The following is a 25,284-nucleotide window of genomic DNA, read 5'->3' as shown; positions in this document are numbered from 1 at the left end:
AGTTTCATCTATTTTCTTCAGGTTCTGATTTATACAAGCAATTCATCCACGTACAGTCCCGTGCTAGAGTGTACTGTCTAAATACAGATGCTGAAGTCAGTCGAATACGCCTTTGAAGAGACTGTATGAAGGATATGAGACGGGTCAAAGAAAGGAGGCCTTATCAAAAACATTCGATCCATCTAATCTGCAAGACAAAAAAGTTAGAAAGTAATTTTCCTGTATAACATGCAGATTTAATTTCTGTAAATAAGAGTCCATTAGAATATATGACATGAGATATATAACATCCCATAATTCATTGTCCCATGGTGGGTTCCTTTTAGCAAAACACTGAGGATGCAGTGGACTAGAGAATTAAAATGCTAAGTGCTGAATTTTCTGCTGCTTCAGCCTGATGAGATGACCACGGTGCTGTCAGGAGGAAGCTGCATGAGCTCCTGCATCCATCACGCTGCAGGCTGATGTTTGTGCTGCTCTGTTTTCAGCTATTATCATGTCACATCAGGAGAAATGCCGAGAAATGTTTGAGAACATCTGAACATCAGTTACAGTCAGGTGCATCATGCCTTGAGGGCTTTGCATGCTCAGTCATCTGACTCCGTCTGAAAGCAGAAGTGTTAATACTTATTCCTCAAAGTATTCAAAAGTTAGTCAACTAGCTGGATCCTCCTGATCCATCGCAATCTCTCCCTGTGTTTTCGTAAATCTGCATGTAACAACTGGTCATGTCTGTGCACATAGGTCTCCCCTCGGAAATGGACTTATGGTTTTGAACTTGGTTGTGCACACGAAGAAGTTCAAGGTACAAGAGCAATAATTTTACATAAACAAATAAAATAATCTACAGCAACTTTCTTTAAAAGGCACCTTTCTAAACCGAAATGTAAGAGGGAAGAATGAGATGTGCCCTGCAGCACCGACACTGACGTTACTGATCTGAAGGATTCGTTGCTGTGTTAATCCCGTTGTCGTGTTTAAAGTCTCAGTGGTGAAAATAGTTATAGCTAGAGAACATTTGAAGAAGGCAGCAAGTTACAGAAGATACTGCTGTTAAATTTGATTTTAGAAGAGCCACCACTGTTTTTTCTCCAGGAGAAATGAGTATGTTCATTGATTACTTCATAAAAGTAAAAAGTAAGGCATCTTTTTCCACTGGCAGCACAACATCAGTGACAGGATTTTTGCTGCAGCTGCACCAAAACTGTGGATTACTCTTCTCCAAAGCATCAGATTAGCTGAAACTTAAAAAAACACCTCTTAAAGTTATTTCTGTACTTTGGTGTAGATTTTAAGTTTATGGGTTTATAGTTTTTTAAGTCACTTTGTAAATAAAGCAGGTATGGGTTGGTATGAAGAGCTCTCAGACCAGCTGGGTCGGTAAACAGGCTGTTTCTTCCTGCGCCCCTAAATTAGAAATCTACCCCCCTCACCTCTGCCCATACAGTGAGAGGGACCTGCAGGATGTGGATGTGTGTGAAAGAGGATGTTTCCTGTCTGTAAGAGTTGTGATCCAACTGTCTATTAGCTACACCACTTATCCTGTAGAGGGTCGCAGGGGCCAAGCTGAGAGAAGTGGGGTCCGCCCCGGGGCAGACCGGTAGTGGATCACAGGGCGGACTCACAGAGACAGACACTTCACACTTACGGTAGTTAACCTAAGCCCAACCTGCATGTGTCTGGACAGACAGACAGTCACTGCCTACTTCCTGCAGAGTCATCCTTCACTGCATGCTGCCGTAGTTATTTTCCATGTGTTATATTAAGTCATGGGGCGCTCCAAAGTCTTATTGCCAGAAATAATCAAATTCACCCTTTCAGACAGTAGCAGCTGTGAACCATCACAGATATCATAATTAGCATTTAGTTGGTATGATAATATATCTAATCTCTAATTATTAGCCATGATTCTCATTGTCAATATCACTAGTCAAATATTCATTACATTTATAATCCCTCTCTGTTCATTATATGTGTAAATATTATAAATAAATTACCATAAATCTGAGAGAAGTTGTGCTAAATCTTTTAAGTGTGTAAAGCTTTTAATATAGACGTCCTTGAAGTTCCAAAGAACTAGAGAAGTGAGTGTCATACATCTCCAACTTTGTTGCTGCCTACCAACGTTTTGCCTGCATGTGTTTTAACTCCAGTTCAAAATCTTTCAGCCTGTCGCGTCTCCTGACATTTGGAGCTGACAGTACACAGTTACCACATCTACCCCCCCCCAGGAAAGTGCTGAAGGCGCCTCGATGCCGGTTAAACCACTAGAAATTATTCCTGTCAGAATTCATGAAGACGAGAGAGCAATACTTTGTTTTTGAGCTGCTCGTCTGTGTATTGGGGAGAATTGGACATAATTATATATTTGCAGGAAACGAGAACGGACCAGGTGAAATCTGGCCCAAGGAGCATGTCAGATACTTTTGCCTTAAACAAAACCAGACCATGCATATTTTTACCATCACGTAGGCGTTTGCATAACATGTGAGTTTTTTTAAAAAGAAGGAACAATGTGGTGGGTATCAACACTTTTTGTCTCTGATCAGTCATGTGACCACTTGAACGCTGCTGTAAATGTTACTCCTCCACTTTGCTCAAGGCGAGTGAGTCACTGGGTAAATGTCTTTTTATTCCCATGATGGCATTTGGAGATTTGTTGGTGTGATTGTTTGATGTTTGATAAATATGGGTCCTGTTCTCTTTTCTTCTCTTGTTATTTCACCTGACTTCACCTTTTTCCTCGACACTCCCTGGTGGATTACTTCATTATCAGATGTCCACGAATCCTCCACAGTCTCAGACCTCCTGACTCATGCAGATATTGACGATTGCACAGGTATAATCACGTGTTGACTCACACACTCTCCTCTTCGCCCAGGCTGTGAGAGTGACTTCTGGGGCCCTCACTGCAGTAACCGCTGTCAGTGTCAGAACGGGGCCAAATGCAACCCGATAACCGGGGCCTGCGTCTGCACCGACGGGTACCAGGGCTGGCGCTGCGAGGAGCCCTGTGACCCCAGCTTCTATGGCAAAGACTGTTTGTTGGAGTGCCAGTGCCTCAACGGCGCCACCTGTCATCATCAGACTGGCGAGTGCCTGTGTGCGCCCGGGTACACTGGGGCTTTGTAAGTATCTGTTCAGTTGGCTGAATGTGATGTGGTGTTTTCAGAAAGCCTCCTCTGAAATCTCCCTAATCTGATGGGATTATTGCTTTGTTTTAGTGATTTCCAAACTGAGCATAATTTAACTGAGCATAACCTCTTTGCCGTCACAGTTAAATGATGTAAAATTGTTCTGTTTTAACTATGTGTCATTTTTAAGTGACTCTTATATCAGTCTTATGTCCATTAAATACAGGTTAGATAGACTGTGTTAGAAATACAGGCCTCAAAGAACAACTTGAACGGCAATAAAACTAGTTTGACCTATTTCTAATCTAACATGGTTCCACGTGGTGAAGAACTGCCTGAAACCAGTTTGTGCAGCTTCATAATGATGGGACAGGGGACAGCAGCATCAGCAGGTTACTAAACATGAGCTAGAACACTGTGCTGCAGCGGTTAGCTGGTATAGGATGAACCACACTCCTGCAGTCAGTTGCTCTATACAAAGCCCTAAAGTGTTTGTGACTTGGCACAAGGATGATCTGTGGAAATCAGTGTCCAGCGACTGATCGGACCGTGTGAAGGACATTGTCTAAATGGATTAAATGAAAACCAGTTTACAAAATGGTTTTTCATTCTTCCCTCTTACACTTTTTCACGATTACAATGTTTTTTAGATGAATCAAATAAATTTATTTGGATCAGATGAAACTGGTGAGGGTCTGCATGAGTGCAGAAAGTGCAGCAGAGGTGGCAGTTATAGATGGCACCATGAGTTTATATCCCCCCCAGTAATGAAAGAAACGAGGACTCACACTCTGAAACACGCTGCAAAAATCACATAAGAGTTTTTAAAGAATAAAGTGAAAACTATTACATGGACCTATAAACTCTGTGTCTGCCCCCTGACTTCAATCCAGGAGAACACCTTTAGGTTATTTTAAAGCAGAAGGCAGAGCAACAAAACACCTCGAGCACAAAGCAGCTAAAAAGAACGACACAACATTTCTCCACAGGTTTGTATGAGATCGGTATCATCCATACCCAGGAGGAGCAGGTCTGTCATAAAAATGAAGGTGGAGACACAAAAATATAGAAAAAAGAACCTCACCAAAGGAAACTAAAGGAGGGTTTACTGACTTTTGCTGCAGTCGGTTCTTAAACACAGATGATTTCATTACAGTTTCATTAGTCGACCGTTGCAGTTATGGAGGCTAATTGGATTCCTTCTTCTTGGGCTTTGGCTAAAATAAATAAGATGTAATGTGTAAAGAGTGATGTCAGTTTTGTAAAACAAAGGAGGTTTCATACTTTTCAGTCACACAGCTGCTTTCACTACTCGTCCTTCTTCAGCAAACATCAGCTTCTTGCTGTCTCATACAGATAATATACAGATATTTTGTACGACACACACCAAACACTTTGAACTTTGCATATTTTTATATATACAAAACAGAAAATGATTTCTGTTTGTTGTGATGTGAGCGGAAGAGCCAACTCCACTCAGACCACTCAAACACAAACAAACCCCAAATCACCGTCAGGTCAGTGGTTCCCAAGCTTTTTCTGCAGGGCCGTCAGTTTTAGAGAAGCCACACATGCACCACCACCCATTTACTTTAACCATTGTGATTCATAGAAAACAAAATAAACACATAGCATCTAAACATGTTCAAGCTAACGTGAGTGTTTTCAGACTCACAGCTCGCTGTAGTGGTGAGTCTGAGGGCGACACATGCCTCATCATATGTTCTTGTCTTTGCTCTGGAAGCTGTGCTCAGACTTTGTGAAGGCTCATCCCCTGTTCTCCTAAGAAACATAAACCCTTTTCATCAATAAATGGACATATTGTTTTTAATCTTTTGGATCTGTATGATAAAAAGGATTTGTCAGTGATTAGATGCTTCATTATGAAATGTCACATGTCAGATTCAAACACCTGCATCTTCTGTGTTTTCCACCCAGCTGTGAGGAGCCTTGTCCTCCAGGTAAACATGGACCCCTGTGTGAGCAGCACTGTCCCTGTCAGAATGGGGGAACATGCCATCATGTCACTGGCGAGTGCTCCTGTCCCGCTGGCTGGGTGGTACGACACACACACACACACACACACACACTGATTTCTGTTGGCTGCATTTTATTAATCGATTGATATTAACATGGCCTGTCTTATCCACACTGAATATCTTAAACACTGGATTTCCATGTTTGATGCACATGTAAACACCATGTAATCATCCACCTCAGGGCCCGGTGTGCGCACAGCCGTGTCCGTTCGGATCATTCGGCATTAATTGCTCCCAGGAGTGCACGTGTCGTAACGGAGGCCTGTGTGATCACATCAGCGGTCAGTGCCAGTGCACAGCTGGATACATCGGGGAGAGGTACAGTGTCACCTCATATTGACCATAAAACTGTATGAAACTTTATCAGACCCCTCAGGGAAATTAGTTTGTTGCTGCTGGGAATATTAACAGAATTCAGCCAGGATAGAGATCTATATGAGCGCACAGTTAAATATGTAATAACACGTTGGGGAAGCAACGAGACAACACAGATCTTATCAGTGTAAACATGTTTTCTGACTGTTACAGGGAAATACAGTGAAAGTCTATGAATCATTTATGTACTGTAGAAAATCCTTGTTGCAGATTCAGGTCTGGATATGTATTTACATTTAAATCATTTAATTATGAAGGAATCATATTAAAATAAATAGATATTATAGTAACAAACTGTGGCTGAAACAACATTTTCATTGGGCTTGTCTAGTTGGTCTGACTGGTTTGTTAATGGATTAGTGGACTCATATTAATTACCAAATATACCCGATATCCAGAACAATGTTACACTTATTATATTTATGTAAAACAATATTTAATTATAAAGGATTAAAAAGTTAAATTATAACTTTTATAAAGTTATATTATATATTGTACAAATGAATATAAATATTGTGTTGTTTATGTTTTTAAGTACGTGGTTAAGAGATAATACTCTGTCTATATAATACTATGTCAGAAGAGCATTTTATGTCAAAATCAAATTCTTTTTCAGTTTTTGTACAATGTTTTTAATATTTCATCCTGTACTTGGGTTCTTATACATTATTTCAAATTAACTTGTGATTAAAATTTGGCTCTAACCCCCACCCATCATACTCGGTAACACCACACCCGAGATAACGATCCACACTCAATATGATGATCTACACCCGATAAATGATCTGGACTCTTTCCCCTTTCCTATCCACCTGCACACCTGTTTTCCATTCCCTATTGCCAGACCTGCCTCACCTACCCCACACTTTTCTGGTCGTTAGTCACACACCAGGCTTTTTTACTTGTCTAAAGTGGTCCAGCCATACCTGCCTGTTTTCTGTTCTATGTGTGTTTGAACTGTTTTGGACAGCTTACCTGTTTTAGATTCACCCCATTTTTTGGACTTTGCCTTGGTGCCTGTTCCCCCTTGTTAGCTTTGCTTCTGCAAAACAGAAGCAAAACAGTCCCTGACTTTGTGTCCTGTTTTGCCTGGACTCTGAGTAAGCCTGTTCACCTTAAAGTCTTAAAGTTGCTCGCATCTGCCAACCTGTCTGCCTGTTTCATCTGCATTTGGCCATTCTGTGGTTAAGAAAGCACTTAGCAGGTACACACAGTGTGATATTTTGCTGCTTAAAGACTGATATTTCCCTCAGGTGTTGATAGAGACCCACAGCAGAGCTAAGAAAAGAGCCACTGTTGGATTTAACATTCATTAGATGACCAGAAACACAACTGAATGCTAATGTCGGCTGTGTAAACAGGCAACCTTAGGACTGTCAAGCAGTATTGTTATTACAGCGGATGTGCTGCCCACGGAATATAAATAAATTAATACCCCTTTAAAAATAAGCTGCCATGGAATCGCAACATCCCTGCACTTTCGGCTGGGGACCACGGTTGAGCTTCATCTGCCCTTGTTTGTCTGTTGTCTAATCAAATGAAGGAAAAACTTTCACTGAAAAAAGAATAAACAAAACTACTTTCTACGTCAGTGCCAGTTGAACATATATAGCTGTGATTCATAGCTCACCTTGAAACCTTCCTGCGTGTTCTCAAAATTACAAATAGTCTGTGACATGAACTGTAGCTGCATCTGTGTGTCCAGGATATGCCACGTTTATGTGTAGTGCAAATTACTAATGTTCCTCCTCCTGTCATCTACACATCCTATAGAGCTAAGTGCCTTAACGCACTTACCTCCTTTTTTTGTCCATCCCCTTCGATAAGTGTGGGAGATTTTAACCAAGAGGCGTTTGAAATAGTTTTTAACTTTCTTTGCTTTTGTCCATCTTTCTCTTTCTCCGCCTCTGTCGTTATTCTCAATTGAGCCAAATTACCTCCATTCATTTGGGCCCCAGACAGGTGAATTAGCCTACATGGAATAATTCCTAGATTGAGTTCTCTTCCACCCCATTCATGTTGTAATGGAATTAACTGAGATAAGAGTCCTGAGGAAGTCGGCATGATTTAAACGTGACACTAAACAGAAGTCCTCACTGGGCCATTTTAATTGAGTGATTTGTCTATTTCTTAATGGTTTCAACTTGTGGACGTGTTACGAATGATGCAGAGACGTCAGCTTAACTTTGCTAATTTCCTCTTCAGCTCAGTCGTTCTCATTACGTTTCATACGGCTCTTTGTGAGCTCTGACTTTGACCACCTCTCACAGTCTGAGCAAAATGTGTCACCTGTTGACCTTATAATGACGTGAGTGTACAGGACGGTTTGAAAAATGGAGTGCCCTCTGTGGGTGTGGGATAAAATCACTTAGTCTTTATTGTTGGGGAGCAGTAGGGTCATCATTGGTTCCACTGTATGAACTTTAAAACAATTCAGCCGTGCAGGACAATCACACAAGTCTCTTGGTGTCCAGGAGTCTTATCGTGGTTTTGATCATATTTGGGACAAGATGTTTACACTGAACAAACAAAACCTGGTTGTTTAACTTATTATCTACAAATCAAAATATATAGTGATGACAGAACCCTAAATAACAGAGATCATAGAAGAAAAATCTCAGATGCATTTTCCTTAGATGAAATTATTTACCATATAGTATGAATAGGAATGTCGACATGAATCAGGTCTAACCCTGAACATCATGGATAGAAATTGTAAAGCTCACAATGTTGTGTCCCGTTTGAGACACATCTAAGAAGCCTTGATGGGTTTGGACCTGATCAGAAACACATTAATCAGACCCAATCCCAAACTCAATTCAAAACAGACTCCATCAGAGACGACATCAGTGGCTGCAGCATGATGCACCAATGAAAGACTAATGCCAGTGCACCAGAACCTGTTTAGAATTGGAAAGATCAGTCACATAGTTGATTGACAGACTCATCAGGCAGCATATTTACAGTAAATCATTTGCATATTAAGAATATTTCCTACTGTTTGGGTGGAAAAAACTGCTAATTCAGGAATCATTTTTATTGGACTCTTAACATGATGAATCTGTTATGCACAAATAAATGCAGAGACATTATTAACACCCTGATATTTTTCACACTACTTCTACAGTGAAGGATGGATGTACTGGAAAATCAGTTTAGCTAAAGTGCATCTTCGAACGTGCTGGTGCCTTTTATGCTCTAACCTTGTGCCTGGATATAGAATTTGCTAATTCAATGACCAACTAAGCTGCTAACTCTGACCAACAGCTTCTTTATTCAGCTGTTCTCATCCAGGTGTGTTTGTGTTTTTCCACATGCCTTACACCTCCTCTCACCATCTCGCTCTCCATCTTTGTCTTCCACCGTCCCAGATGTCAGGATGAGTGCCCTGTTGGCACGTACGGTCCACAATGTGCCCACAAGTGCGACTGCCAGAACGGTGCCAAATGCTACCACATCAATGGAGCATGTCTGTGTAATGAGGGCTTTAAGGGCCCCAGCTGCCAGGACCGCTTCTGTCCCCCCGGCCTGTACGGACTCATCTGCGACAAGTCCTGCCCCTGCACAGCTGCAAACACACTCAGGTAACGGAGAAAAGGTCTTCTACAGCTGCACAAACACAGCGTGAAGAGAGTTTGGTTCAGTGTAGCTTGTTTAGAATCAGCACTGAAATAACGAAGGTTTCTGCACTTTAACGTCAAGTGTTTTATGTACAGGACCACATTTTTGTATTCAATGATGAATCATGACACACTCAGATCGATACACCTCTAATCTATAACATTTGATCAGACTGTAAGTTAGAGTTGAAAAATAGTGACATTTTTCCAGCAGGTGGGAAATAATCAACATGCCCTGGAGACTGACTCACTGGTTTCTAACCTCTTTGTCCCCTCAGCTGTCACCCTCTGTCGGGAGAGTGCACCTGTGCAGCAGGGTGGGCGGGGCTTTACTGCAACGAGACCTGTCCGGCAGGTTACTATAGCGAGGGCTGTAGAGAGCTGTGTGTCTGCGTCAATGGAGCCGACTGTGACGGCATCACTGGAGCTTGCATGTGTGCACCAGGATACATAGTAAGTGTCGTCACACACGTACTCTGAGATAAATCCCTAAGCTCAGCGGAGTATAACATTATTACAGCAAGCTGCCAATAAAATAACATTCATTTCTTGGTTCTGGCCTCTCCAGTGGGAGCCTTTACTTCTTTTACCTGTTTTATCATTGTAGAATGAACAAAACAAGACGTTGGAACAGAGGTGAACATTTTTCACTGTTTTATAGTAATTTAAAGACTAATTTAAAACAAGAATCGATTAATCAAAATAAAATCACCTGAGGAATCAATAGTAACAGTAATTGTCAGTTACAGCCCTGATGATATTTCTGTTGACTCCTGCTGAAGAGGTGAATCTATTTCAGGGAACTTAGATACCAGTAAAATTAGCTCCTCTTATCTTTCTTATTTATTTTTCTGTGCTAGTCAGTGAGAAAGTCACTGCAATGGGTTGGACTCAGACGTCTTTGACTTTGACTCCCCCTGTGTTTGTACTGGAAGCAACAACTGTGCCTGAAAGCATCAGTATGACACCTTATGTTCTAATATGCACGTGTATATATGTATCTGGGTTAGGGTTAGATTTCTGTATGGCCAACATATGAACAGCGGCAGGTGCAGAACAGGCTCTATAATGTGCTGAAGTTAGTTTATCAGTTGCAGCTGTTGACTCAGGAGGTTCAGCCACAGAGGCACATGTCTTGTAAAGCAAAGGGCTGAATCAGGTGCCTTGAAATACAGTAGGTCAGCCTGAAGGGAAGGCAGAGCAGTGTAGGTGGATCAGGGTGGATTCAACGCTTCACCAAACCTTTGTGACACTTTTCAGTTTCTGCCTCTCTATGTGTTTGTGTTTACTCATGAGACCAACTGCGTCTTAATGATCATAATTAATAATTATAAGGTATTTTTATTTGCACATGTGCTTGGGAGCAAGATCAGAATTGGGATTACAATGAATGCTCATCCAGGTGGACTCTTTATTCATGACCTTTTCCTATGAGGTTGTTTTTAGTCCTGTGTTGTTTACATGTATGTTTCTGAGCAGCTGTTGCAGCATAAATGTTTATACGTCTTAGTAAAATCATTTACTAATCAGCACTAAGCATTTTGGAAGATGAAAGTCTGGACCAAATCTACCTACAATCAAAGGTTGGCATGAAATTTCACTCAAAACCACAAATATCAACTTCACGGTAACAAATTCTGTGGGGAATGTCGACCAGTCCGTCCTGTAGATCGTAAGAAGTTTAACTGAATAAAGCAGGTGACCAGAGTCACCAGGATTCATCCTCTGGGCTCCAAACGTCATGGCCGACTGACAGACTGACAGGTATTTTTGAGCCGTTTGCCGTTTTGCTTCGCTTCATTCATTCAGTCTGACATTATGTTCATGTTAACTGATTCGGGTTTGTTTTGGTTTCTCATTAGCAAGTGACACATTTATTTCACCATTTTCAGATGACACTCTAAGTTGTTCTTCTGCTCTTGGTCTTTTTACACATTTTAAAATGACTTAAACATGTTAAAAGTTGTTTTTTCAGCTGTTGATCCCATCCACACTTTTTTAAATCTAAACTTAATGGATTTATTTAATTGGGGATTCATTTAACCATTTCATTTTTTTTAATCCAGTGGCTAAATATGCATGTAATACAATTATGGCCCTATTTTTAATTACACCTACCATATTAATATCTAATGACATTTTACATGTATGCAGGACTATTGATGTGCATTATATTATATATATACTGTTTATTAATATACTTTATACTTGACCTACAGTTCATGTGCCAGCAGGTCAATCAGATGACGTCTTTGGATTGTTGTTAATTGTGTTTTATTTAAAAAAGCTCCTCAAACAAGATGTTTAGATATCGAATACTTTGAGTTGGTTTTTAAAACGTCCCTAAAGCTGTCTTTAAATGTAATTTTTTCTTTTATTTCTGTCGTGCACTGTAACATGGGGCCATAGGATCCACCAACACTGCCCTGTTTATTTCTTTATTAGTATAAAACCACGTTAGGACGTGTTCCAAGATGTGAACCCTGAAAGGACAGCATGGAGAAGGAAAACAGATTTGAGTTATATTTAAATTCAGGATTAAAGCTACAAGTTAAACAGATTCGGAGGTCAAATTAGAACTTTTAAAAGATTTAGATCAGGCATATGTTGATATTAAATTTCCATGCGGCCGTGTGGCTTTCAAGTAGTGTGTGAAGCAGTAACTGGCTCTGTGGCCTGGCCCTCCTGGTGTGTTGAGTGCTCTTGCAGTGACTGAGCGAAGAGACGACTTTGATAATTGGACTGAGAACATCAGGGATTTTCAGCAGATGAAAGTAGGATGAGCACTGTAGACGAATGTCCGTTTGGTTTATCGCAGCTAAATTCAGATTGATTTTACTCTGAGCGGAGTGTTATTGATTTACAGGAAATTTATGCTGCGCTGGGAACCTCCAGTGTGGAACTATGGGTGTCACTGTGTAGACAGGAATCCAGCTTTAAACAGAATTTATATGTGCTATTGTTACCAACTTGGACAGTTGGGTCGATATTTGTAAACATGCGCCAGGTATGAAATCTACAGAACAATACTACTGATCTGTTGCACCTTGAGGAGCTGCTGTGTTGGTTTTACTGAAGAGGAAAGAATCACATAAGGATTTCAAAGAAACAAGTTTTATTCACAGTCTGAAGATTAAAAAATATCCTTAATAAACTCAACCTGGACTAGACGTCGTTACCGATTATAAAAGATACCGTCATTGTGACGGGGCCAGTTCAGAGCATTGTTTGAAGACGTGCGTGTGATTTTGGTCATTATCTAATGTTTGATTATAGGGACAGCTAAAGTTTCCACATTATAGTAAATCTAAGACATGTACCAGTACACAGCTTGTTAGTGGTTAGTGGCGCCTCACAGCAAGAAGGTTCTGGGTTCAAGTCCTTGTTGATCTTTGGGCCTCTCTGTGGAGTTTATATCTTCTCCCTGTGGCTGTGTGGGTTTTCTCTGCATACACCAGCTTCCCCCCCCCCCCCCCCCCCCCCCCCCCCAGTCCAGAGACATGCAGGTTGGGGTTCGGTTAACTGGGGACTGTAACTTAACTTACGGCCATAATCAAAAAGAATTAGTGATAAAACTGAACATTAAAAGCTGCTTATGTGTCATTGTCAGCATAAGGAGCTAATGTCAGGTGACCAGGGTGCGACACCAAACCTTAATCCGAGCACTAAAGTGAACTGTGGAACCTGATTTAACAAGTAGAATTAACAAAATGAAAAGTAAATAAATATTCCATTAATATGGTTGATGTTTAAATGTAGTTATTACAACTATTCCCACTAAGCATTCAGCATGTGTCACTGTTTAGCACCCAGTGATACACAAACAGGAAAAGTGACTCTGTCAGATGAGTCTCCTTCTTCATCAACACTCTGCACAGCTCAAAGGCATAAAAATAACTAAATTGATACAGACCTTTACAAATATTTCATTTTCACTATTATGTTCTTCTACCTGGAGATCTGTCCAGGGTCTGTCCCGCCTCTCACCTGAGTCGTGCGGGATTGGTTCCAGTCCCCTTCCCTCCCCTGGACCCTAGATTAGATAAGTGTAACCGGTTTAATGTATTAGCTTGAACTCAAAAATTGCCTGATGGATTTAAGAATCGATCCACACACATTGATCACTCCACAGGTCCTTTGGTAGAGTCGTGTCCCCTGGGAGTTTCTGGTGGTTTCTTTAACTGGGCCCACACACATTATTCATTAACAAAGTTTTTTAAGAAAGTCCTTAATCCACCAACTTTAAGATAAGGCTTCTCTTCCCTTCTTTGCACATTTGGCTAGCTTTGTGAATATTAGATTAATAGCAATTTAAAGGCAGCAGACTGGGTGCAGGCGGCATTAATTAGCTCAGTTTAAATGTTCAAGGTCCTGGTCAATGCAGCAGAAGGTTGGAGGTTCAGGTTGTGTGGATCTTGTGTTCACCGCACGCTAACAGCTCAGAATAAGGTTAGACATCCTGTTAATGGCAGGCCGTCTGTCTCACCGGTCCGCTCATGTCTTCCATTGATTGGACAAGCTCAGACATCATGTTTCTCTGCAGGGACGCCGTCAATGCTCGTTGTCTCTCTCCTCCATAATACATGTGCTTGTTTGCACCGCGTCTACCATCAGATTTAATGCAGTTATGGGCTTCCTGTGAAAAAGACCTGCTCCCCTGGAGACGAGCTGCAAGTGGTGAAAATGTGCCATCAGTCAAGTTGCTCTGAAAACTCCAAATCTTGTGGCAGTGATGCAACCGAGCCGCCTGTCTCATGAAGAATAGAAGAGCCAGAGGCGTCAGATGAAGAGTTCACATGAAACAACCCTCTGCAGTGTAGTTACCCCTGGAAATTCAACACTACAACTGTAGCAAACAATTACAGAAAACATATCAGCCTCTTTGCATTTACATTCCTTTATTTAGCAGCTGGCAGGCGAGTGTAATTTGTCACGGCTACAGTCGTGGCTGAAAATGTTGTCACCCTCACTGAAACAATGAGAAGTGTTTAAAGTCTTTTGTTGTGCATACCTGCTTGTGTTTGGGTTTCCACAGAATTAAACAAAGAAGCTGCAACAGGAGCTGAATTCCTTCTCTACAAATACCTTCTGAAATGGCCTGAACAATATAATTGAACCCTTTAGAAGTGGTGATAAACTAGTAGTGATATTTCAGGGAGACTGTTGTCTTTGTTATTATCGGTGTCTTCAGTCGTCTAATACGTCAGCGGCTCTATTCAAAAGGAGAACCACAATGAACATGGATGAGAGAAAGAAGTGAGTTGAGATGAAGAAGAAAATAATTGCTGAGCACGACAAAGTCGACAAGCAGCTTGATGTTCCAGTGGCCGCAGTGACATTTATTACTAAAGGAACAATGGCCAACCTGTCTGGGTGTGGACTGCATGAAGAAAACTGAGCCCAGAAGGAAGAGAAGAAAATCCTCATGATCCCTTTGACCTTATGGCTAAACCTGAAATGCTCATTTGCATTGGTCAAACTGCACATATGAACCTGGAAAAGCTGAAATGTTATTTTTAAAAAGGTAAAATGAATGTGTCAGTGCAGCGTGTGAGCATTTCCACTGTGTTTCAGTCTCTGTGTGTTTTGTTGTGCCCAGGGTGACGACTGCTCCATCAGCTGCCCTGCAGGCCTGCACGGCACCAACTGCACCTCAGCCTGTTCCTGCCAACATGAGGTCTCCTGCTCCCACATCGACGGCTCCTGCGTCTGCAGAGAAGGTTTTGTTCATGTCTTGTTCTGGATCATTCAGTTCTTTATGCTCAGCTGGGCTCAGCAGCTCATCGTGATCTGGTGAAACCAGTTTGAAGTCACCAGCCGTTCCACCTGCTCCCATGGGTGACCGGTGCTACTGTGTGGTTCAGTTGGAAGCTATTTTTATTAACAGCATTTGAGCCAAAGCCCAAAATAAAAAGCATAATAACATGTAAAAAATGATCTAATGCTTTATCTTAAATCAGATCATTTGTTTTGGTTTTTATTGTAGTCAAAGTGTTAAAGCACAAGTAGAGACGTGTCTGAGGAAAATTACACCTATGATTTAGCTTTTATATGTGAAATGACTGGATTATTAATACTGACACGTCAATGTGTGAGCAGCATTTTGCTGTTGTATCTGATGGAAGTTGTGCTAATTTAACTACTTAATTCAGTGATTCCCAACCTAAGGGATGGGCACCTCCGAAGGTCACAAGATAAATCTGAGAGGTCATCAGATTATTAAGACAATAATAACTATATTCCCTTTATGCGCTAATCTTTGCATGTTTGTGAAATATAAACTGAGCTCCTTGGACCTCAAACAGTTCTTGAACAGAAACCGTGTAAGAGGTTTTAGGGGGCAGGAACAGCTCAAACATAACAAGCAGCTGCAGCTACTGCGGTTTAATCTAAACAATGTGTTGTGTTTATTAGTTTGTTATATGTTTTAATGTAAAATCTTAATATGTAACTATAACAGTCAAAGAAGTTGTGATGTCGGAGTATAAAATAGTTTTGCATTGAAAGTCCAAACTGTACATAACTATGGTACTTGAGCTCATTTCTAACCTATGACCTTTTACTGAAAGGCCTGAGAAAAACAGGCTGAGCCATAAAAGCTCCTGATCCCAAGAAAAGACAAACTAACACTTGTAAAAATGTTCATGATGCTTTGTGAACATGTCAGAAATAGAGAGAGAAATAATGGCCTGTTTCATCTGGGGGGAGTCTGATTTGTGCTGAACTCACACCTTGTGAGCAGAACTGGCAGAACTAGAAAACATCGTGTTATTCTGACTTGTTCCAACACAGTCATCCTCAGTGCAGAGCTCGTTGTGGCCCCATTTAAAAAGCCTAAATTAACTGTGTTTCTGGTGTCACCTGTTTGGATCAGACTCTTCTAAACTGGGTCATTTCAGCCATTTTAGCGTCGGTTTAAGTTTTTCTTTTTCAGCAAGTGGCTGATAATGTCAGAAATTCATGACGACTCTGAGGCAGACATGGAGGTTTTTTCCAACTGTCCTGCTCAAAACTGTGGTTCAGACAATGTGGCTGAACAATCAGAGACATCAGTCACACTCCCTCAGGTCCAGACCCCTCGGACTGGCCAGGAAACCAACATGCAAACTGACCTCAGCGTATGAAAACAGCTGCAGCAGCTCCAGTTTAAAACACAACTTGTGTAGCTGCTTTGCTTTGTGGTCTATTTTCAGTGGATTTGTTCCGGTTTGTTTTGCTCTTTAAATCTCAGGGTCTCACACTAAAATTCACATTAGATAGCTTAAAAGCTTTTTTTCCCATTAAACTCCATTATTCAGTACCTGGAAACGTCAAACTGTGAAAGAACACCGTCTTTTATTGATTAGTTATCCACTGAGAATATGAGTTATAGTCGTTTACAGTTTTATTCCTTTCAGCAGTCTGTTTTTCACTTTGAGTTTTCTGGCAGGACTTGTCAACACTGTTCGAAATTGGTGTTCAGTAAAATCTCTCAGCTTCATTGCTGCATTTTCACTTTTCCAGTTTGCTGACTCAAAATGTCCCTTTGTTGGTCCTACTAGTGATTATTTCTCATCCTGTGTAAACTGAATCAGAGCTTTAAACCGAGTCGACGGATTATTCATAAATGGAAATAATCATTAATTGTAACACGAAGCTGTTTCACTAACAGTAAAAACTTTGAGGTTTTTGTAATTTATTATTAGTTTTAGCAGATTTGAGTGAGTCCTTTGTTATTAAGCGTCACCTGTAAAACTCCCCAGTCCCAAAATGTAAAAGCACCAACTTTAACGAGCTCCAGAACATTTTGCTGCTTCATGGTTTGTTCTCTACTTGACTAATATTTCACTTTATGAAACCCTTTAAATATTAATACGCCGCTGAAGCTTGTGGGGAAACACGGTAATTAAAGTGGGGGGAACCAGGCCTCTGGTTCTGTGCTCGGCCTCAGAGCTTCGACCAGAACAAGTGGGTGTCTGTCGACACCTTGTAGAGCCACTGGGGGGGCGGTTCAGCCTGATTCAGTCATCGAGTGTGTGGGACCAATGTGACCATATCATTGTTTATGTAGGGAGCACATACAGATTATACACAGATTATAATCTGTCTAGTTTAATGAAGGAGTTTCCCTTTAATTTGAGAGAAGAGGCTTTTTAATCATCTTTAAGGTGCAGACAGAAAGTCCCTACTTTAAGTCACATTAACAGAATAATGAAACATGGAGCAAAGACTGAAGGGAAAAACAGATATCTAAGTTACATTGAATGTTCAGACTTAATCCAACTAAAATAACCGTCGACAGTCAAAGACAAGAGTTCACATCACAGTGTCATAGTGTGTATGTAAAACTAATAAGAAATAGATGAACACAAAAATAGATGAAACACAAACTGTCAGACTGGTTAGAGACAGAGAAGAGAGAAAGCTGAGCTGAATAATAATCAAAATATCAAGTTTAGTTTTAACTGCTGACTTACTAATGGTGAAGTTAGTGCCATGTTTCCAGATTTCAGTCCAGTTTTATTAAAACTAGGTTCAGATTGTAATAACCCAGAATTATCCGCTGACTGATATTGTCTTTACGTGTCCCAGGCTGGCAGGGAGTGGACTGCTCCATCCCGTGCTCCAGCGGTACCTGGGGACTGAGCTGCAACCAGACGTGTCAGTGTGCCAACGGGGCGGCCTGCGACCCCGTCAATGGAACCTGCGCCTGCTCTCCTGGTTGGAGGGACGAATACTGTGACCTACCATGTCCCGTGAGTGGTCGTAGAGCTAAAGAGCTTTAGTCCATGACGGTGGGAGCTGAAATAGAACTTCTTTAATGTTATTAGCCATGAAAACATGAACATTCAATAGAGGCAGCAGCATTTAGACAGATGTGCATGGAAAGTCCTTTAAATATTCTGTTGTGTTCATGCTGTTGTTAGGAAGGATCGTACGGGCTGGACTGTAGAGAGAGATGTGACTGCATCAACGCTGAAGGCTGTGATCCAGTAACTGGCTTATGTCGCTGCCTTGCAGGTTGGACAGGTGAGTGCTGCAGCCACGTCTGGGCTCCAGAAACATTTTGACACGAATGAAAAGCACAAAATCCTGTGCGTCCCTTCTGTCCTCTGTATCCAACATTGTGGGTTTAATAGATTCTCTTCTTCTTCCCACTTATTTGCCTTCATGTAATTATCAGACACTAGTAAATACAGTATGTCACATACAGCAAGCTAATTATTGAAAAGGCCACTGCAGACAATGTTCCCAGTGTGGCCATGTCAAAGGATTTAAAGAGTATTGTTCTTTAATATGGGACACCAGCTGCCAGTAAATGTGCTGTGTGTTACGCCTTTGCAGCAGCTCGTACCGTGAAACACTTTGGCACTTTGTTGACTCTGAGGGGAAACGTTTTGAGCTGGAGGTTATCGAGGAGCGTTTAAAGTCTGCACAGGTATATTTATAGTTTTTTGTATATTTGTGTTTCAGCAAATAGAACATGACAGTAATACATTCCCCCTGAAAACAAAGTAAGAAAACAAAACAGTAAAATCTGTCATTTGAAAGTGACTTTTCACTATATAGCAACTTCTCTTTTCCTTCAACAACCTTTATCAGATGAGACACACTGAACATTTTTCCAGAAAAGTGTCTCCTGCCTGCAGTAATCGAAAGTCGATAAGCAATGATCGCTGTAAAGTAGCAACATAATTTTCTGGGCTCACTCAGGAATAACCTGCATTTACATCAGCTGGATCTGTTGAGCCCAAACCAGTCAGGACCTGCAGCGTCTCTGTCCTCAGACCCACCTGACAGGTCAGAACTGCAGGTTGCAGAGCATCACAAATAGTTTTTGATTGGGATCCATGAAGCATATAGATTTATTTATTGATTTGATTAATTCCCCCCACCCACAGACTGTAGCTGTATATGCCTAAAGTAAAAGTAAAGGTGACCAGACCAGGATTTTAGATTGGTCTGTAGTTTCAGTTTATATTACAGTAGTTTCATGTTAAAGTTAAACAGCTTCACAAGCACAAACATCCAGAACCTGCCCAGCATTTATGGGAAATTAATTTCCATGAGCTAAAGATATTCATCAACCTGACAGCTTTGTATTACAGTAAAGTTTAATTTCATTAAACCAGCCACACAAAGCTTGAGAAAAGTGCACAAGGCGAAAAATAACGAAAGAAAGTAATAAAACATAAAACCTCCGATCGTGCTTCTCTCAGTCAGTGTGGACATTTCAAGACAAATGTGACAGATGAGACAGACGAGTGATGGAGATCAGTCCAACACTCCAGAAACGCTTCAAAACCCGCTGCCGGCGTAGATTACCCTTTCGTCTGGCCTTCAGGTCCTTTAGGACACATCATCATGAGCCAAATCCAGCCCCCTGAATTGAGGGCTTAGAGGGCAGGTGAGGCAGGTGTGAAAAACACCTGGACAGACATTCTGGGGAGGATAATAGAAAAGAGTCTGAGGCTGAATAGAGGGAAGAGGGAGGCAGTGCAGGCAACACCATGACATGAATGGAGACAACAAATCAATATGACGCACAACAAACTCAAACCTATAATTCTAAAAACTGATGGAGATTCAGGCTTGGATGAGTTTGACAGCCCAGCTCTCTTCAATTATTCAGCTTCATAAAAGTTCTCAGGCTCAAACACCTTTCATGGCCCAGACTCATTTTGTTAGGACGCTGGTTTTTAAAATCAACATCCACAACAGTGACTTTAAACCTCTTACAACCTTCGTTAACTTTTTTACTAGTTACGTTCAAGTTATTTTACCCGCTAATTATCAGTCAGCCACGGTGCACAATGATCGATATGTGAGTTGATGAATATGGAAAGTGTGTTTTCATTCACTGCCAGAGGGAGAACTGGTCATGAATTGGCATTGGGAGAAACATCAATATATTGATGGATATCTAGATCAAAGTTTAGCGTAAAGGTTAGAAGTAAATGAGTTTGGCATTAAGAAGTGAAGTAACATGTTAGTCTGAAGCAGGTTAGTCTGTATAATTAGAGATAAGGTGATGACTGAATGATAATTAGTCCCTTGAGATAATAGAAGTGTTGTATCAGCTCAAACCTGCTGCACCTTTCTCATTATCTTCCCATTAATCCCATCGCTGGAAGAAGAACGAATAAAGCTGCATTCAGCAATTTTATATGCATTTTATTCACTAAGTGCCTGTAGAAGAAATTCTTCTCTACTAAACACTGAGCTGCTTCTCTGTTGGGGTGTCCCTTTTTGTTACGCGAGAAGCCAAACGTGTGTAGGTACAGTGAACCATCGACTGTAGACTGTGTTAACAGTCGTTCAGAAGGAAAACAGTGTTGTGTTACTGTGGTATTGAGTTGGTGGAGCTAAAAAAAATATGAGAGTCCAGCTTTACCAACAGATCCAGGAGTTTTTAGGTTTATTGGATGGGGGAGACGCTGAGAAGGGGGGTATATATCTGTGACAACCTTTTCTCTATGGTCTGTTGTGACAGTCACAGAGTAAACAGCAGAAATTTGCTGATCACGCACCTATTGGCCGAGACGTCAAGTGACACTGCATTGTGTCGCAGCACGGATTCAGCTGAGTTGAACTTTTTTGCCAGAGCACCCAGTTGTTTTTCTCCCAAAGGCCCCTGTGCCTGCATTCCCATTGAAATGAATGAGGGGACTCTGTCTATCAATATAAAACTTGGGTTTACCTGAAGAGACAGGCACAGTCCAACAGATGCAAAGGGTGAGGAAACCTGTATGATGGTTTCGTCACGCTGCCATCTTTCCCCGGTTCCTGACTCTCTTCTGCTGCAGAGAAAATACTTTTTGCAGTGCACTGAAATAAATGATTGGCCACTTGTCCAACTCTTACCCCATGCTTCGGCAGATTACACCCTCAGGACTGGGTTATTTAAATTTGTTCACACACGTCGTAAATCAACAGCGTTTGTAGTCCTGAACAGCTAAACTGTAAAAATCCAGCCCTCATACATGGGAGGGAGATGAGATGTTGTTCAAGGACAAATCTGTGTATTTACAAATTGTCTCTCCTTAGTGTGTTTTTACATGAAAAATTACAGAAACTGTTGTGTCATAAAATGAAGAAAGAGTTGCATGTCATTAGAGATAAACATAGCACTATAAGATGCTCTGGATGCTGCAGGGTCCTGCCACAGTCCAAAGACACACGGGTCGGGGTTAGTTTGGGTCGTGACGCTAAACGTTCGTAGGTGTTTCTCTGTCTGTGTGTGAGAAGTGGACTGAGTGATATGGAGAATGGATGGAAGTAGTTTTTGATCATCCTAATTCAGTTCAGCAGTGAAAGTCTGCAGTATTTATGTTCATACTTCATAATGACACGTCACTTTTCCATCATAACATCATAAGTATAATATAGAATATTTATATACAATAAAATATAATAATCACTGTAATCAAGAGTGGATCATTAGGTCTTAAGCATTAACATATTTTTTTTTGTCAGATCTGAAATTTGTTTCAGTTCTTTTGTTACTTGAGAAATAATCCGTAGGTATTAACTTTACACTGTACTCTACCTTAACCTCGCCCACTTCTCCTTCCCTCTTTGTTTTAACTTTGCAGCCTAATGAATAGGCGTCTGAGGTAGTTTATTAATTGAGTTATAATGGCTGTTCCCCACTCTCATATTCTCTCACATTCAACGTCAAAGGAAGTTTCTAATGGGCTGCAGAGAGAAAGGGAGGGAGATATACACTATTTACACATTCACTATTACTCTGTTTCCATTTTTAGATGGGTTGGTTAGCTTGTTCCTGTGTGTGTGTGTGACTAAGACTTAATTTAATGTGTATCTCTTGAGCGCCGCCGTCTCCAGCCCGTCCCCTGTGAGCACTGAGGCCTCTGATCCGTGCTGCAAACCGGCTTTTGTGTGGACAGACTCCTGCCTCTCAGGACACACACACGGATGCAAGACTGATGAAAGAATGAGACACTTCAGCAAATGATTATTGGGCAAAAAGCACAGAGCAGAATTTGGGGAGTTTAGATTTTTGCCTAAAATGTGGTGTTTCTGGACACCTGTGACAAGAAGAACAAGAGGGTGACAGTATAAAACAGAGCACTGTATCAGCATAGCTTTGAATGCTAATGTCACAGACCAGTACATGAAATCAGAGCACATGTCAAACAAGTTAATAATGTGAAAGAAATGTCCAACATGCATTTGACTGCATTTACAAGCACTGTCACTATTACATCACCTCACATCATTACGGTGACAGGATTATTTCTACTGTAAAAACTCTGAGTGTCTGCTCTGATTCTTTGACCATTATCTGTCCATTAGTCTCTGCCTCAAACATCCAGCATTGTTAGCATGTAATAGTGATGGATGCTTTGGGGAAACACACACATTTATTCCAATTCCTGTTATCTTACACAACAAATGACCTAACCAATGCATTATTTAAAAATGTGTAGATGGTTCATTTACTAAATAATTGACTACATCAGAATCTATTTGCTCTGCATGAACCGAATAACGAAACATAAAAACACAGACACTTGTGACCAAGCACCAGACAAATCATCAACCATCTGAATCACAATAAATTAATGGAATATACCCAGTTCCACTCTGTTTACTAATCTATAATGTTATGACACAATCATTAAAAAAATAACAACAATAACTCAAACTAAATCATTAGCCCTAACAGCTTTTCCTTTCCTTCTTGGAGCCATTTTGGCTCTCAGCACTTTCTACTTTCTGTGGCTTTAGGCCTAAAGCTGCAAACCTTATTATTCACAGGACATGGTACTGAAGGGACATGTCAATGTGTCCTTTATTAATGCGTTTTTAATAGTTTTAGTCCATCAGTGGAGCTCTGTGCCACAGAAGAGTTAGATATCATCATCATTCAGGAAAGAAGAAGCTGTTTTCTGTCTCTTTCTTTTCTCTGACATTTCTCTAAACATCACATTTGCACTTTTTCCTCCCTTGCAAACATCTCGAGTAGACGTTTAAAATGCTTTTTGCTCGTGTTCCCTCATCTGCCCTTTTTTGCATCATCCTCTCTTCTCTTTTTCCAAGTTAAGTGGCACCTCTGAAACATTGTGAGCAGCATTAGGGAAGTCTGTTGGCCTTCACTAGCTACGACCAAAGCCTCCTGCTGATCCATACACTAAGAATGTGTGTGTGTGTGTGTGTGTGTGTGTGTGTGTGCATGTGTGTGTGTGTTTTGTGTGTTTTGTGCAGGTGTTCATTGCGACAGTGTGTGTGAGGAGGGACGCTGGGGACCCAACTGCTCCTACAGCTGCACCTGTGAGAACGGAGGCTCCTGCTCCCCGGAGGACGGCACCTGTATGTGCGCTCCAGGCTACCGCGGCACCAACTGCAGGCGAGGTAACGAAACACACACATTGTGGCTGTGCTGTCGGGACGGTAGTTTACCTGTGGGGGAAGACGTTACATCAAAAACCTGGAATAGCACTATTGAAAAATAATTGAACGGTTAGTGTTCAGATGTATGATACTTGACTGTGTTTATACATGAATAATAAATAAAAAACAATAAATCCTCCATATAATGAAATGAAGTATTGTCTCTCCTGTTCTCAGATCAGTTGAATGATTCTGTTTGTTACAGGTTGAGGAAACTGCTATGACACTTAATAGATAATGTCCAAATCCAATCTTCTGCAAAGTGATGTGTCGCTGAGCTGAAACAAAGATTTTCAGAATCAGTAACATTTATTTATTTATTTGTTTGTTTGTTTAGTAGTTTTTCAGATGCAAGGATATGCACATATAACTTCATTTTATAGATGTGTGGGGTTATAAACTGACTCTAAGGAAGGCTTATGATAACAAACAGAACCTAGTTAAATAAATTGTAAAGATCAGATAATTGTCTAACCAGTAACGAGCAGTGGGAACTTACAGGTGCCCTGTTTTTGGAGGGTTTTTTTGTGTGTGTGTATCTTTGAGGTCTGAAAAAGTGTGTTTATGCATTTTCTCCCTTAACAAACATTTCCAAAGTTACTGTTTTCCCAAAAGTTTGAAATCTGCACTGTTTGCATCCATGTTTACTGGCTTGTTTTGTAATTTTGTGCTGCCTTTAATGGTGCGTTGCTGCATCGTTGGCACGTTACCACCGACTGTAGTCCAGTGTAACAGTGTGAAACCTCTGGCAGAAAAGGGCCTCATCTCAACCATATGTATGTGGACCCACACATAAAGCTATCCCCATAGTACTCTACAGGGAACCTTCAAACTCTAATTTTCAATCTAGCATCTACTTCTGCAAAATAACCTGAAACATCCAGCCAACAAATTAACATAGTGGAGTAAAAATGTCCCTCCTGTGGAGACACCTGCAAAAGTGGAAAATATACTCAAGTAAAGCACCAAATTGGAGCAGCTGGCTCCGATTAATTGGCTTTGGTCAAAGATAATATAAGAAATTGCTTTATTGTAGAGTTTTTATTTTGGATCTTACTGTAAAAAAAACAGGCTGACAGATGAGGTTAGACATGAATCTCCATGGACCATGATGTTTGCAGATGACATTGTCATCTGTAGTGAGAGCAGGGAGCAGGTGGAGGTTTGCTCTGGAAAGGAGAGGAATGAAGCTGAGCTGCAGTAAAACAGAGTACATGTGTGTGAATGAGAGGGACTCAAGTAGAACGGTGAGGTTACAGGGAGTAGAGGTGAAGAAGGTGGAGGACTTTAAGGACCTAGGGTCAACAGTCCAGAGCAACGGAGAGTGTGGAAAAGAAGTGAAGAGACGTGTGCAAGCAGGTTGGAACGGGTGGAGGAAAGTGTCAGGTGTGATGTGTGACAAAAGAGTGTCAGCAAGAATGAAAGGAAAGGTGGACAAGACAGTGGTGAGACCAGCAATGTTGTCTGGTTTAGAGACAGTGGCACTGAGACAAAGACAGGAGGCATAGCTGGAGGTAGCAGAGCTGAAGATGTTGAGGTTCTCTCTGGGAGTGACGAGGATGGATAGGATCAGGAATGAGGACATCAGAGGGACAGCTCATGTTAGATGGTTTGGAGAAGAAGCCAGGGAAGCCAGACTGAGATGGTTTGGACATGTTCAGAGGAGGGACAGTGAATACATTGGTAAAAGGATGCTGAGGTTAGAGCTGCCAGGAAGGA

General features: G+C 41.1%; 1 protein-coding gene across 1 annotated transcript in view; it reads left to right on the top strand.

Moving 5' to 3' along the window:
- LOC113137971 (multiple epidermal growth factor-like domains protein 11) overlaps positions 1-25,284 on the top strand; it is a 110,865-nt gene that overhangs the window by 65,925 nt on the left and 19,656 nt on the right. The window contains exons 7-15 of the mRNA XM_026320023.1: positions 2,882-3,128; positions 5,073-5,193; positions 5,355-5,491; positions 8,920-9,132; positions 9,447-9,621; positions 14,768-14,888; positions 17,740-17,903; positions 18,075-18,177; positions 23,380-23,526. Coding sequence (XP_026175808.1) covers positions 2,882-3,128; positions 5,073-5,193; positions 5,355-5,491; positions 8,920-9,132; positions 9,447-9,621; positions 14,768-14,888; positions 17,740-17,903; positions 18,075-18,177; positions 23,380-23,526 — 1,428 coding nt within the window. The remainder of the gene's footprint in view (positions 1-2,881; positions 3,129-5,072; positions 5,194-5,354; positions 5,492-8,919; positions 9,133-9,446; positions 9,622-14,767; positions 14,889-17,739; positions 17,904-18,074; positions 18,178-23,379; positions 23,527-25,284) is intronic.

This window comes from Mastacembelus armatus, chromosome 3 (genome assembly GCF_900324485.2).
Source record: "Mastacembelus armatus chromosome 3, fMasArm1.2, whole genome shotgun sequence".
NCBI classification, from domain to species: domain Eukaryota; kingdom Metazoa; phylum Chordata; class Actinopteri; order Synbranchiformes; family Mastacembelidae; genus Mastacembelus; species Mastacembelus armatus.
The sequence above is the reverse complement of the archived record's forward strand: the minus strand, read 5'-3'. Positions and strand labels throughout refer to the sequence as shown.